Source organism: Entelurus aequoreus, linkage group LG02 (genome assembly GCF_033978785.1).
Source record: "Entelurus aequoreus isolate RoL-2023_Sb linkage group LG02, RoL_Eaeq_v1.1, whole genome shotgun sequence".
Taxonomy (NCBI): Eukaryota; Metazoa; Chordata; class Actinopteri; order Syngnathiformes; family Syngnathidae; genus Entelurus; species Entelurus aequoreus.
The window spans coordinates 61,357,536-61,372,140 of NC_084732.1; the positions used below are offsets into that span (position 1 = coordinate 61,357,536).

The 14,605-nt window shown below is 41.1% G+C and overlaps 1 protein-coding gene across 10 annotated transcripts in view; it reads left to right on the forward strand.

Annotated features, from left to right (window-relative positions):
• The window catches only part of herc1 (HECT and RLD domain containing E3 ubiquitin protein ligase family member 1), a 159,237-nt gene that overhangs the window by 47,975 nt on the left and 96,657 nt on the right, over positions 1-14,605 (forward strand). For all 10 annotated transcript variants that reach the window (XM_062030430.1, XM_062030431.1, XM_062030432.1 and 7 more), the window contains exons 15-18: positions 4,957-5,109; positions 8,783-8,915; positions 12,537-12,728; positions 14,230-14,454. In XM_062030430.1, the coding sequence (XP_061886414.1) occupies positions 4,957-5,109; positions 8,783-8,915; positions 12,537-12,728; positions 14,230-14,454 (703 nt within the window). The remainder of the gene's footprint in view (positions 1-4,956; positions 5,110-8,782; positions 8,916-12,536; positions 12,729-14,229; positions 14,455-14,605) is intronic.

Consider the following 14,605-nt stretch of genomic DNA (forward strand, 5'->3'; position numbering starts at 1 on the left):
AGAGTGATTAAAAGGGGGTCGCCGGGCTTCTGCATGATGATTGGATGACCTGTTTGTGCTGAATTCCTTTTTGATAGACAGCAAAATGAGGGAATCAGCAATCTTGAAATATAAAACACGTCCAAATCAGTTTTCAACTTTGATTCAGTTGTACCTGTCAATATGGAGATATTTATAATTTTTTTAAGTGAAGTTTTCTTTGTAAAATCTAGCATGGCTATATATCCTGTATCTGTTATTAGAGACTGTACTCATGTTTTAAGAGTAGCTGAAAACTAACTTCCCCTACTTGAAAGACCAGCATCTGCCACTGGTATACAGCCTGTGTTATCCATCCATCCATGTTCTACCAATTATCTCATTGTACAATAACAATTATAAAAATAAAGCACAACGATATAACAAAAATATTAGTACTAATAACTAATAGCACAGACTTATTTTTTAAATCTATTTAAATATTTTTTTTTGCATTAAAATATATGCATCATCAACATTATGCAATTATATGATGGCATATTGACCACGCCCCCGCCGCCACATGTAGATTTCAAGCTGGGGGAAACCCTGAAGTTGAATGTCAAAGTTGACAAACTTTTCGGTTTATGGCCACAACCTTCCACTTTACAAGTAAGAGCTATGATTTATAATCTAGCACAAACGTTTACCAACCAGGGTTCGTACGGGTGCTTAAAAACCTTGAAAATGCTTGGATTTTAATGTTGTGGTTTCAAGGTTTGAAAAATGCTTGAATTTTGGGTGAAGTGCTTGGAAATGCTTAGAAATGTTCATCATATTTCTCGGCAGTCTGACTAAATAGGCAAATTATAAAATGGAAAAAAATAAAATAAGTTTCCTTAAAAATGAAAGCTACACGCTTGATCTTACATGCCCCCAGAGGACAGTGGTGCATCGGTCCATCATGCCGGGAGGTTGTCGTTTTCATGAACATTGGATGGAAATTATTAGTCCACTATTGGACTTGTTTGTACTGTGAAGGTCATGTAATGTATAATTTGTAACCTTTTTTCACAACTTAGAGCTGAGCTAATATGAATGATTTTGTAGTTTTTACACAACATGGTTGTATGCATTTCTTGCTCTATTATTTTCGTTGTCTACTTAACTTGTCTGGCTACCTCAGTGAAAGCAAAAAAGTTAACTTTTGTCTTTTTGTTAATTTGCCATCACAGCCACAGTTATAAGGCTAGATATGCTTAATGAAAAGTGACTGAGGTGTTGTGAAACAAACAAAATATTTTCCATTTATTTATTTATTAATGTAGAACAGTTTTGTTAACAAATAGGTGAAATTGAAATTTTGAGGGTGCGTGTATTTATATCACGTTATGCAGTTTACAAGCACAAATACGGTGTGAATCAATCCGTGCTGTTCAATGTCATTGATTGATTGAAACTTTTATTAGTAGATTGCACAGTACAGTACATATTCCGTACAATTGACCACTAAATGGTAACACCCAAATAAGTTTTTCAACTTGTTTAAGTCGGGGTCCACGTTAATCAATTCATGGTACAAATATATACTATCAGCATAATACAGTCATCTCACAAGTTAATCATCAGAGTATATACATTTAATTATTTACATTATTTACAATCCGGGGGGTGGGATGTGGAGGGGGTCTGGGCGAGGGGTTAGGTTTGGTTGATATTAGCACTTCAGTCATCAACAATTATATCATCTGAGAAATGGACATATTAACAGTGTAGGTCTGACTTCGTAGGATATGTACAGCGAGCAGTGAACATAGTGAGCTCAGAAAGCATAAGAACAAGTATATACATTTGATTATTTACAATCCGGGGAGGTGGGATGTGGTTGGGGGAGGGTGTTAGTCTAGGGTTGTAGTTGCCTGGAGGTGTTCTTTTAGTGCGGTTTTGAAGGAGGATAGAGATGCACTTTCTTTTACACCTGTTGGGAGTGCATTCCATATTGATGTGGCATAGAAGGAGAATGAGTTAAGGCCTTTGTTAGATCGGAATCTGGGTTTAACGTGGTTAGTGGAGCTCCCTGGTGTAGTTAAGGCGGTCATTTACGTTATGAAAATAGTTTGACATGTACTTCGGTATCAGGGAGGTGTAGCAAATTTTATAGACTAGGCTCAGTGCAAGTTGTTTTACTCTGTCCTCCACCCTGAGCCAGCCCACTTTGGAGAAGTGGGTAGGAGTGAGGTGTGATCTGGGGTGGAGGTCTAGAAGTAACCTGACTAGCTTGTTCTGGGATGTTTGGAGTCTAGATTTGAGGGTTTTGGAGGTCCTAGGGTACCAGGAGGTGCATGCGTAATCGAAAAAGGGTTGAACGAGAGTTCCCGCTAGAATCTTCATGGTGCTTTTTTTGACCAGTGAGGAAATTCTGTAGAGAAATCTTGTTCGTTGGTTGACCTTTTTGATTACCTTGGTTGCCATTTTATCACAGGAAAGATTAGACTCTAGAATGGAACCTAGGTAGGTGACCTTATCTTTCCTGGGGATAACAATGTCACCCACTTTAATAGTGAAGTCACTGACTTTCTTAAGGTTGATTTGGGACCCAAAAAGGATGGATTCCGTTTTACCTAAGTGTATGGATAGCTTATTGTCAGCAAGCCACCTGCAAATTCTACAGAGTTCGGCACTGAAGATTTTTTCCACTTGTGACTTGTCCTTGCCGGATACCAGCAGGGCCGAATCATCCGCAAACAGGAACAATTCACAGTCGAATGCTGATGACATGTCGTTTACGTATATTAGGAACCGTAAAGGCCCTAATATACTGCCTTGGGGGACTCCACAGCTTACTGAGAGGGGGTCGGGGGGGGCACACGGTGCCGTTCACTTCTACCACCTGTTTCCTCCCCTCCAAGTAAGATTGCAAGATTGCATCCAGCTCGATGAGGTTTTATCAAATCTGATTGCTCTGAGCTTATCCAACAGTATAGCGTGGTTAACAGTGTCAAATGCCTTCTGAAGGTCCAGCATGACCATGCCGCAGTATTTGCCCGCGTCCACCTCATGTTTGATGTGGTCGGTCAGATAGAGAAGGCATGTGTCAGTAGAGTGGTTAGTTCTGAAGCCGGATTGGAATTTGTACATTCGTTTTTTAGTGGCAAGTTATCTATCGACCTGTTCATAAACTATTTTTTCCATTACTTTTGAAATGGAATTGAGAATAGAAACAGGTCGGTAGTTACCAGGTTCTAATTTGCTTCCTTTTTTAAAAAGGGGAGTTACTGTTGCTATCTTGAAATCTTTTGGTACTTGGCCTTGTTTAATTGAGAGGTTTATTATGTGTGTGATAATTGGGGCAATGGTGGTGGCAGAGTCCCTGAGGAATCTGGAGGGGATATTGTCAAGGCCAGTGGCCTTGTTTAGGTGGAGCGCGCTAAATTTGAGCACCTCGTCAGCTGAGACCATTTCTAATTTTAAATCGTTGTTGAATACTCCTAGCTTTCTGTAGTAGGGTTTAATGTGTTCTACACCAAAGCGACCAGAGTGGTGGGACAGCTTGTTAACTAGAGATGTGGCTATGCTGGTGAAAAAGGTGTTAAGTCTGCTTGCTACCTCCAGTTTGTCTGTAATGAGGGAGTTGCCCTCCTTGATGTTGATGTTGGTGAGTCTGGATTTAAGTTTCTGGCTGCAGTCAGGAAGCTGGTTGTTGAGGATTTTCCAGAGCTCACGTGGCTTATTTGTGTTTTCCTCTATTTTGTCGTTAATGTAATTTTTTTTTAAGGATTTAGTCAGGTTGTTTGCCTTATTTCTTAATTTATTGCTTTGCTTTTTGAGTGTTGTAAGGAGTGATTTGAGGTTATTATTGGGTTGTTTATCTACTTCGGTTTTGCACTTTTGGTATTAGGAGTATTTTCTGTCTGTCATTATGGCAGCTAATAGGTCCGGATTCATCCATGGTTCAGAGCGGGCTTTGATCCTGACTGTTCTCACTGGAGCCATATCATTTAGTATTGCTAGGAACGCTGTTTTAAAGCGATCCCAAGCATCATCGACCAGGTTGCTCGTGAGCACAGGGGACCAGTCCCACTCACCTAGTTTTTGGTTGAAATTATCACTGGAGTATGTTTTAGGGATCTGGATTGAGCTGTTATGTGGTCGTTGGCTTTGGGTTTAGCTATTTTGCGGGTGCAGAAGGTTAGATAGTGGTCGCTAAGACCACAGATCATGACCCCACTATTTTTTATGTTAGGCCGAGTGCTGTAAGTAAGAAACAGAACAAGAAATTTGAAAAACACAAATCGGAATGGAGACATGTTTGCAAACACCAATGACATTGAATAGTCTACAGAAACACTGCTTCATTTTCTACGCCCCATTCAGTTAATGATAACTGCTGGTTCAATGTTACTTGGGTTTCAGCAGATTTTCCGTATTTTTCCAACAGACAGCATTTGGTGACCTCAAACAACAAGGCTATGGATTGATTCACACTGGTTTACGCCTTTTGAAGGGTACTGGAAAAACTGGAAAATTGATCTTGAAAGTCCTTTAAAAAGTGCTTAAATTTGGCCATGGAAAAGGTGGTACGAACCCTGACCAACTCAGAGGCGATGTAGCTGCATAAGCTAGTTGCCTCTGTGATCACAACGCCGCAGAAAGTAGTTTGTCAGTGTTAGCGCTTATAATAACAATATTGCTAATACATGGTTAATGTTAAGGTCACAACATGTAAATGAAGTATCGTTAGCGGTTTGGGGAAGTTTTTTTAGATGGCTTTATGGGCGCAATAGATTACTCTAATTACCTTCATTGTTAGCCACCTCGTACTTGCCGTATGTTACAAATTAAAATGCATTAAAAAAAGGAAGACGTGTGTTCTTGTCTTTCATAGGGATTGTGAATGATAGGCAAATAAAAAAGTGCAGTTCCCCTTTAAACACTATACCTGGAACACACATGGTTCATCAATGCTTCTTTTGTGATATATTTCTGTTTAACATTCAGGATCAAGCTTTTGGCGAGCTGGAGAAAAACAGTGACAAGTTGCAGCAGGGCATGTCCTCTTCTGATAGCAGCCAACCAGCTCACCTCCACCAGCTCCTATGTTCCTTACAGAAGCAACTGTTAGCCTACTGCCACACCAACATTGTGACTGAGGTAGGAATACTTGACAGTCTGCTCTTGTGGATGTGCTGTCTTTTCAGACACAATAACCTTTGTCTTTTTTTTCCCAAAATTACTTTATTGTATGCCGCAGCAAAATGGTATTAGGATGGTTCAGACCCAGGTTTTAAATTTTGTTGTCACTTCTGTCTTTAGTAGCAGAGAATTCAGTGGTTTCCCCACAGCACAACGGTTGTTCTGACCGGTAGAAAGACATTCACCTGTGGTCAACTGTCTACTCATTAGGCCCCTTTCCACCAAAAGTTTGGGAACTTATAAGTTCCTGGAACCTTTAATTCTTGGAACTATTGGTTCCCGTAGCCTTGTGTGGTTTGCGTTTCCACTGCATTTCACAGTTCAGGGTAGTGTATGCAAATCAGGCTGATTACATATGACAGACTGGTACAGTATATTTCTACATTCAAGTGCTTTTGATACATAAAAGAAAAATGCAACACAAAGCGCTCTACAGACTTAAAAACAATGCCTCGATGACTGCACGATTAATCGACATCGATTCAACATCGAGGTTTAAAATTATTGCGATTAATAACTGCAAGAGGCTGAATTTTTTTTTTTCTCCGCCGTCACCGGCATATTTTTTTCTCCACTGCCGTTAGCATTTGAGTGACAGACATGTTCGCCATCAAAATTGTTGAGTCTTGCGTTTTTTGCCTCCTAGCCACTAGCGTTTAAGGAAACTGCAAGTTTGTGTGCGCTACAGTGGAGACAGCCAATACGCTAATAACAAACACCACTTGCTCTTTGTAAAAAGTTTTAATGGTGACTAAGTCAAGACTAAGTCAATCAATTGAACAATAAATGAAATTAAAGTTTGAATACTTTGCCGGCATCGATGAACTGCTATGTCCGTGTGTGTTTGTTTTTGTAGTGAAACGGATATTATCATATTATCATAAACGGATATTTATCATAAAGAGAAAGAGGTCTTATTCAGTGCATTGCTTTCATCACCTGAGCACTGTTATTTAACAGTAGACTTAACTAAACAAAGTGAGCCCTCTTCCTAGTCATTCACAATCTCTGTCTTGGAGGGTGTAGAGCAGGGGTGGGCAATAATTTTTTACCGGGAGCCGCATTAGCAACCTGAGCTCTGCTGGAGGGCTACACCGACAATATTTCAATAACATTTTTCTCAAATTATTTTTGATATACCGTAATATAAATAATAATAATAATAATAATAATAATAATTTCATTTAACCTAACTTAACTTTATACAAAAGCAGATTGCTTTTGATGGTTTTATTTTAACACTGTCTTACACAACACTTCCTGATGTATAATGCAATGCAAAAATTTCAATTTCTGTCACTTTATACGGCATCCTCTTTAAAAGTCCAACATTTTTCCCTGTCAGATTTGGACAACCATCTGTTGTCACACCTGCCAGCTTGTCCCATTTCAGTCCTAACATGTCCAAACACGCATTTGCCTATGTGAACAAGTTATTACCTGTGGTTGTCTCTTTAATTGACTGCATGGCTGCCAGCTTCTCCGTGATTTGAAAGTCTGCAGTTATCCCATGTAAGAAGATGAGCAGCTGGGCGGTGTAACGTACATCGCAGCTCTCATCCAAAGCCAGCGAAAAACAGTCAAAGTCGGCCGTTCTGCTCTTCAGCTGAAGCTCCAAGTTTCCAGCGATGGTCTCAACCCGCCTCGTTACAGTGCTGCAGGAGAGTGACACGTTCTCAAATGCGCCCCTCTTCTCCGGGCATATCAGCGCAACAGAGTCCAATAAGCACTCCTTAATAAACTCTCCGTCAGAAAACACCTTACTTTTTCTGGCGATTTTGTGAGAAATGACGAAACTTGTCCTGATGGCTGCATCACTGGGGGTGTGAAATTTGCCAAAAAGTCCTTGTTGGGTTTGCAGTTTTACCATCAACGCATCAGCAGAACGAGATAAGTTGAGCTGTGTTAGTAGGTTGCTCAATAAAAGTTTAAAAAGAGCGTCAGACTTGGTGTGCACTTCTTCTGGACGCTACAATTGGTGTCAGAAGTGGGATGAAATGCCTCAGTTTGCCTTGCCATCAAAACTGGGAGTCTTCATTGAGGGCAGAATTCCCCCATGCCAAGCAGCGTGCGCTGCACCTGTCGACGCTGCCTCTCTCCTTCCTCCCTCTCTCTCTCTCTTTGCGGCGAGCTCCTCACGTCCGGGATTCACACAGACATCTGCAGTCGCTGCCGGCACCTTAAGTCCCCACTCAATGTCCTTCCCCTCTCGTTCAATCTTGACAAAGTCGCCAGGAAACATTGTGGCACGTACCTCCCGAGGACGTAGCAGGCTGAGCACACAAGCAGCGGCAGTATGCGCAAAGTTTTACTTCTGACACCAATTGTAGCGTCCAGAAGAAGTGGACACCAAGTCTGACGCTCTTTTTAAACTTTTATTGAGCAACCTATACTAACACAGCTCAACTTATCTCGTTGCTTCCACACGCACGTCTATCCTCCCGCTGTTCACATTCACTTACAATCGCGCACGAGCATACGTCCACACGGAAGTAATACAAATAACGCTTTTCAAAACAAAAGCAGCACCGTTGTATTGCACACTCGACATAGATACTTTTTTAAATGTATTTTGTAATTTATGATTGTCTTCACGCGGGCCGGACAGGGACGCACAAAGGGCCGGATGTGGCCCGCGGGCCGCCGAATGCCCAGGTCTGGTGTAGAGCAAGACCGGTCGCTTACACAAATGCACACACAGAAGCTCCTCACTTCTCACTAGTGAGTAATTCCACAAAGTAACAAAAATTAAGAAAATAAAATATGATAAAGTCAAATGTCCCGTTGTAGGAATATTTCAGCTTCAAATCAGATGGGCAATATGAACTCATCACAGACCAACAAGAGAAAATGCGGTGATCATGTGATGGCAACCAAAAAACACATCCGACTTCTGGCAACAAATGTTTGTTCCTACTTCCAGAAACAAACAATCATGGTAGACTTGGTAACAGACAACACAAATTAATTTTTTCAACACATGGGGATTCACAACCCTATCTTTTTCAAGCTAAATATATGGAGGATGTACTACTGCTTATAGAAGCGAGCATGAAGGAAGGGTGAGACGGAAGCCGAGAGAGTGAGGTGAAGATGACTTTGACGCAATAAATGTGGAACTTGGGACAAAGCTATTTTGACATACATGGAGTGCTTATCCAAATAAACTGAAAAAACCGTCCCCGGCCAGCTGGCCATTGAGTGAGTCACACTCTAATATTGATCATGAAACACGCAGCACGTCACGCGTGTTATTACAACTACATTGCATACGCTATTTGGCTAGCTGTGTACAAACAAAACATGAAATATTACTGTTCATGTTTTTCAGTCAGTACAGATTGGTGTCCTATCATAGTGTTGTGCATTATAAACTCAAACACGTTTCGTGTTGTCGTGTTTGATTACCAAAAAAATGCACAAGGTAACGCAAATCCCTTCTGGAAAGTCTTATTTTCAGGCAAACCAGGTGCATAGATGTTACCACTACAGTTCATTATAATTATAATTTTTGACATGTTTGACAACCATAACCTACACACCTATATGGTTTAGTTTTTTTGGGTGGTCAAAACGTGCAGCTTGCATGCATACGCTATCATTAACACAATATGAATCTTGTTTTTTTCAGAACTCCAGCAGCGTAGCTCTGCTCCATAAGCATTTGCAGCTCCTTCTGCCTCACGCCACAGACATATTCTCCCGTTCAGCCACTTTGATCAAAGAAAGTTCCTGGAATGGCAGCGTACGTGAGAAGCTACAAGGTGCGATTGAGTAATTACTTTTACAAGTTAAAATATTTCGGTACTGCTACCTCGTTGGTGTCTATCTTGACTTTACCTTAACATTTTTAAGTTGGCACATTACTTTTCCTTACTGCTACTGATTTTTATTGATTTGTTACTGTTTTGTTCTCTCTGTATGCCTGTGCAGTCCAATTATGCCAGTGAATAATTTCACGTCTTAACTTTTTTTAGATTCAGACTTTTGGCCCTTTTTTTAGCGTGGAGCACATGTGAGGGGTGTGGACTCATGACAAACAGCTCAGCAAAAGGATAAGGGGCGTCCCCTATCACGTTGTCTTCAGGGAACTTAGGAACTAATTCAGTTCAACCCAACACTTCAGCAGCCAAGCTTTGAATTCTGATTTTCGCGTAGTACCTTGTGCGCCGCATCACGCATGCGCAGTGATCCACTCGCAAATTGCAATGATGGAGCTATCACACAGGTGACAAATGTTCAAAATGAAAAGTCGTTTGGTGACAACATGCAATATTTCTGATGTCGTTAACTGGCAAAGCTGAAAATGAAGCACATGGCTAACGTTAGCAGAGACAGTTTTTGACGGGTAGTATCATAGCCAAGTAAGCTGCCATTACTTTTTCAAGTTCTTGGAAAGTGGCGTTTGATCATTTGGATTTTGATTCCACTAGCGAGGGGAGTGTTCCCTAGGTATACAGTTGGGTGCATGAACCATTAAGAAAGATGGGAAATGTGAATTTAGTGAGTGGGGGGCTTATGTATCAGTCTCTTATTCTGTAAGTTGTTTCATCAATCATGTTTACAGTTGCACCAAAATCTAGCATCCCTTTTATTTGCAACAACTGACATATATCCATCTAGTATATAATACTGCTAGCAACATTATCTGTGTTAATGGTAAACAAACCTGCAGCCAATATGGTTGTGGCTAGTTGTTGACTAGTATCCTAGTCATAGTGAGTTTATATCGCAAATGGATGTTAAATGGCTAACGTTAGCCATGTGCCTCATTTCCAGCTGGTGGGGGGCGTTGATTGTTATGACATAATAATAACGGATTAGATTTTATATCGCGCTTTTCTATTGTTAGATACTCAAAGCGCTCACAGAGAAGTGGGAACCCATCATTCATTCACACCTGGGGATGGTAAGCTACATTTGTAGCCACAGCTGCCCTGGGGTAGACTGACGGAAGCGAGGCTGCCAGTTTGCGCCTACGGCCTCTCCGACCACCACCTATCATTCATTCATCATTCATTCACCAGTGTGAGCGGCACCGGGGGCAAGGGTGAAGTGTCCTGGCCAAGGACACAACGACAGCGATTTGGATGTCAAGAGACGGGGAGCGAACCTGCAAGCCTCAGGTTTCTGGCACGGCCGCTCTACCCACTACGCCATACCGCCCCCAAATAATAATAATAAATGTGAATCCACTGTGTACTCAGCCCATTACATAAATAAAAAATAATTTGGAAAAATATATAAATGACAAGAACCAGCAATTCCACACTTCTTTCTTTATGAATGTTATTTTTCAACAGCTGAAATAAAGTTGCCAGTTTGAACCGTCAGATAAGCCTCGTGCATGTTTGTGTGCCCGAGACTCACAAGCTCTCCTCCTCTACCTCACCTCCCTCTGTTGGCGACCACTGTAACGCTCTCTGATTTTGGTTGCTATGGTAACGTTTACATGCCTTCAAATTAAGATGCAGATACAACATTAAAAACGAATATAAAGTGCATGAGAATTTTAACTCACTGTAACGCTAAATCAATAGGAGCCCTGAGCTTGTTTCTCTGCAACGAGACTGTCCCAACTGGGGGTAATGGGAGACAAAGACACCCGAAGTGTGTTGCTTATGTCCAGTCTGCTCCGTTGATTTGTTTTGGTGGCTGTCACTGCAGAAAATCCTGCTTCACACAGATAGGATGTCGGAAATTACAACAGGGTTTTCAGTGCTGTGGTGGCGATCTCGGGGTATTCTGCCATGACTTTAATCCAGAACAGTGTTGTCTCAAACACACTTTTAAGGCTCCAGAATTTGATCTTCTTCTTGCACAGACATGCTGGATTCATCTGCTTTGTTGACAAATGGGTCATGGATCCATTCCTTGGCAGTTGTTGGGTCCTTTGAAGTTGGGAAGTAGCGCTCAAACTCTTTTAAAAGCACAGAGAGGTGATTGTGCACCAGCTTGGAGAATGAAGGCGCAGGCTCAGTCTCACACAAAATCCCCGCTAATGTTTGAAAGCCGGTTGCCGCGTATTATGCAGAGCGGGCTTGGTGCGTGGGAATCACCTGTTGCGATAAATCCATATTTCAAGTATGGCTCCTGGTATTGTCTGTAAAAAGCTTTCTTTTTGTTGGAAGTCATAGGCTGTTCTTCTCTCTTTTCACTGTGCCTTTCCCCTTCACAAAGAAACTTTCCAAAGACGTCTGTTTTTTACTCATTTTGCTAGTTAGGTTAAATTTTGGCGCTCAAGTGACCAAGATATAACCAAGAGAATCCGGTCATTTTTCAAAATAAAAAATACTTTTCAAAATAAAAGATTGTTCGGGCTCAGATAATAAATAAAACGGAAATAACTAAGTATTTCTTGTGCGGCCCAGTACCAATCGATCCACGGACCGGTACCGGGCCGCGGCCCGGGGGTTGGGGACCACTGGTCTAGATAATATGTACCTGTGTTTGGTGTAAATTCTGCTCCACAGTCCCTCCTTAAAACAATTTTTTTGAGTGAGTGTGTTTGCAAGATGTTAGTTTTTGGAGGTATTCACAGATTGCAAATAAAACCATGCCCCACCCTGTCCAAAATAATAATAATTTACCTTTTGAAAATGTGCGCTATTTGAATATATATCTTGAAGTCTTCAACCTTATTTGTTTTCCAGACACGGTCAAAAATAAACTTCATAAACATTATATTGATTCACCCGGTCACAACATTAGGTAGACCTGCGCATTCTTCAATCGATTCAAAGAGTGCATAAAAAAAGCTTCTTTTGGCAGCATTAATCTCACTGCATATCGCATGTCTGTGTTAGGCGCATGCCAAGTTTATATGAAAATAATACTTTATCCTACCGTTTTTGTTTCCTCATAGCCTGAAGCTGAGAGCTTGACTTTTTTTTTTAATCCACTTTGTTTTATCCTTTTTTGATGTTGCCTCTGTTGTTTTAATTTAATTGTTTATAATTCACCTATGTTTGTACAGCACTTTTATTTATACCTGTGAAAAGCGCTTTATAAATACAATTTACTTTACTTACAACCACCTCGTTGTGACCTCACAATGTAGCCAGACTGCAAAACCCCACAAACAAAGGCATCTAAAACTTACGTTCAAGCTCATGCCAAAATGCATGAACCTTATGATTTTATGCTTTGGCATTGTTTATCATGAGTATCGAACATTGTAACAGCGTTTATAGGTCAGACAAGACAAAATTCATCATATGTGCCCTTTAAAGAACCCCGAGTTAAGAAACCTTTTTAAATACACGGTTATTTGTAGAAATGTGTCTCCCAGAACAACATTTTACAATAGTTTTATGAAAATTCCCCCTGATTTGAATATGTTATTTCCCTGTGAATAATTAAGAAAACATTTCTGTCATTTTCAGATGTGATCTTTGTGTCAGCAGCAGGCAGTATGCTGTGTCAGATTATCAACTCTTTGCTTCTGCTACCTGTGTCTGTGGCGAGGCCTTTGCTAAGCCACCTCCTTGATTTGCTGCCTCCGCTGGACCGACTAAATAGACTCTTGCCTGCTGCCTCCCCTCTGGAGGACCAGGAGCTGCAGTGGCCTCTTCAAGGTGTGAAATGTAACTCTGGGTTAAACTCACCAATTCATGTTTTAGATAAACAAACCTACGATTTGTAGGGTGGTAAAGCTTTAAAGGCCTACTGAAATTACATTTTTTTATTTAAACGGCGATAGCAGATCCATTCTGTGTCATACTTGATCATTTTGCGATATTGCCGTATTTTTGCTGAAAGGATTTAGTAGAGAACATCGACGATAAAGTTCGCAACTTTTGGTCGCTAATAAAAAAAGCCTTGCCTGTACCGGAAGTAGCGTGACGTCACAGGTTGAAAGGCTCCTCACATTTCCCCATTGTTTACACCAGCAGCGAGAGCGATTCGGACTGAGAAAGCGACGATTACCCCATTATTTTGAGCCAGGATGAAAGATTTATGGATGAGGAACGTAAGAGTGAAGGACTGGAGTGCAGTGCAGGAAGCATCTTTTTTCGCTCTGACCGTAACTTAGGTACAAGCTGGCTCATTGGATTCCACACTCTCTCCTTTTTCTATTGTGGATCACGGATTTGTATTTGAAACCACCTCGGATACTATATCCTCTTGAAAATGAGAGTCGAGAACGCGAAATGGACATTCACAGTGACTTTTATCTCCACGACAATACATCGGCGAAGCACTTTAGCTACGGAGCTAACGTGATAGCATCGGGCTTAACTGCAGATAGAAACAAAAGAAATAAACCGCTGACTGGAAGGATAGACAGAAAATCAACAATACTATTAAACCATGGACCTGTAACTACACGGTTAATGCTTTCCAGCATGGCGAAGCTTAACAATGCTGTTGCTAACGACGCCATTGAAGCTAACTTAGCAACGGGACCTCACAGAGCTATGCTAAAAACATTAGCTATCCACCTACGCCAGCCAGCCCTCATCTGCTCATCAACACCCGTGCTCACCTGCGTTCCAGCGATAAACGGAGCGACGAAGGACTTCACCCGATCATCAATGCGGTCGGCGGCTAGCGTCGGATAGCACGTCTGCTATCCAAGTCAAAGTCCTCCTGGTTGTGTTGCTGCAGCCAGCCGCTAATACACCGATCCCACCTACAACTTTCTTCTTTGCAGTCTTCATTGTTCATTAAACAAATTGCAAAAGATTCACCAACACAGATGTCCAGAATACTGTGGAATTTTGCGATGAAAACCGAGCTTTTTGTATTGGATACAATGTGTCCGAATACTTCCGTTTCAACCATTGACGTCACACGCATACGTCATCATACATAGACGTTTTCAACCGGAAGTTTAGCGGGAAATTTAAAATTGCACTTTATAAGTTAACCCGGCCGTATTGGCATGTGTGGCAATGTTAAGATTTCATCATTGATATGTTATATATGATATATAAACTATCAGACTGCGTGGTCGGTAGTAGTGGGTTTCAGTAGGCCTTTAATGTACATTGTAGAAGAAAAACACTTTGTAATACATTTTAGTATACCGGTAATTGTATTCCTCATCGATACAATATTGTGTCCTTTTCCTAGGTACATCAGACTTTGCTGAACCAGGTTCAGGAATTTCGCTGCCACAACCGGCACTAACCTGGGTGTGGCTTGTTGATTTGGAGAGGACAGTAGCCTTACTTGTTGGTCGTTGTCTTGGTGGGATGTTGCAGGGTGCTCCCACCTCTTTGGAAGAGCATGATACTGCTTATTGGCTCAAAACCCCTCTTTTCAGTAATGGCTTGGAAATGGACATCCCACAGCTTGGTAAAGAGATATCATATTTACAGTACAGTAGCTAAATATTATTTATACTATTGCTATAAACCTATGGCTTTTTTTGTCAATGTTATGTTAGTCACAGTGATACCTTGGTTTTTATACACCCCACTTTTTCTATGATTGGGTTTTTGACAAA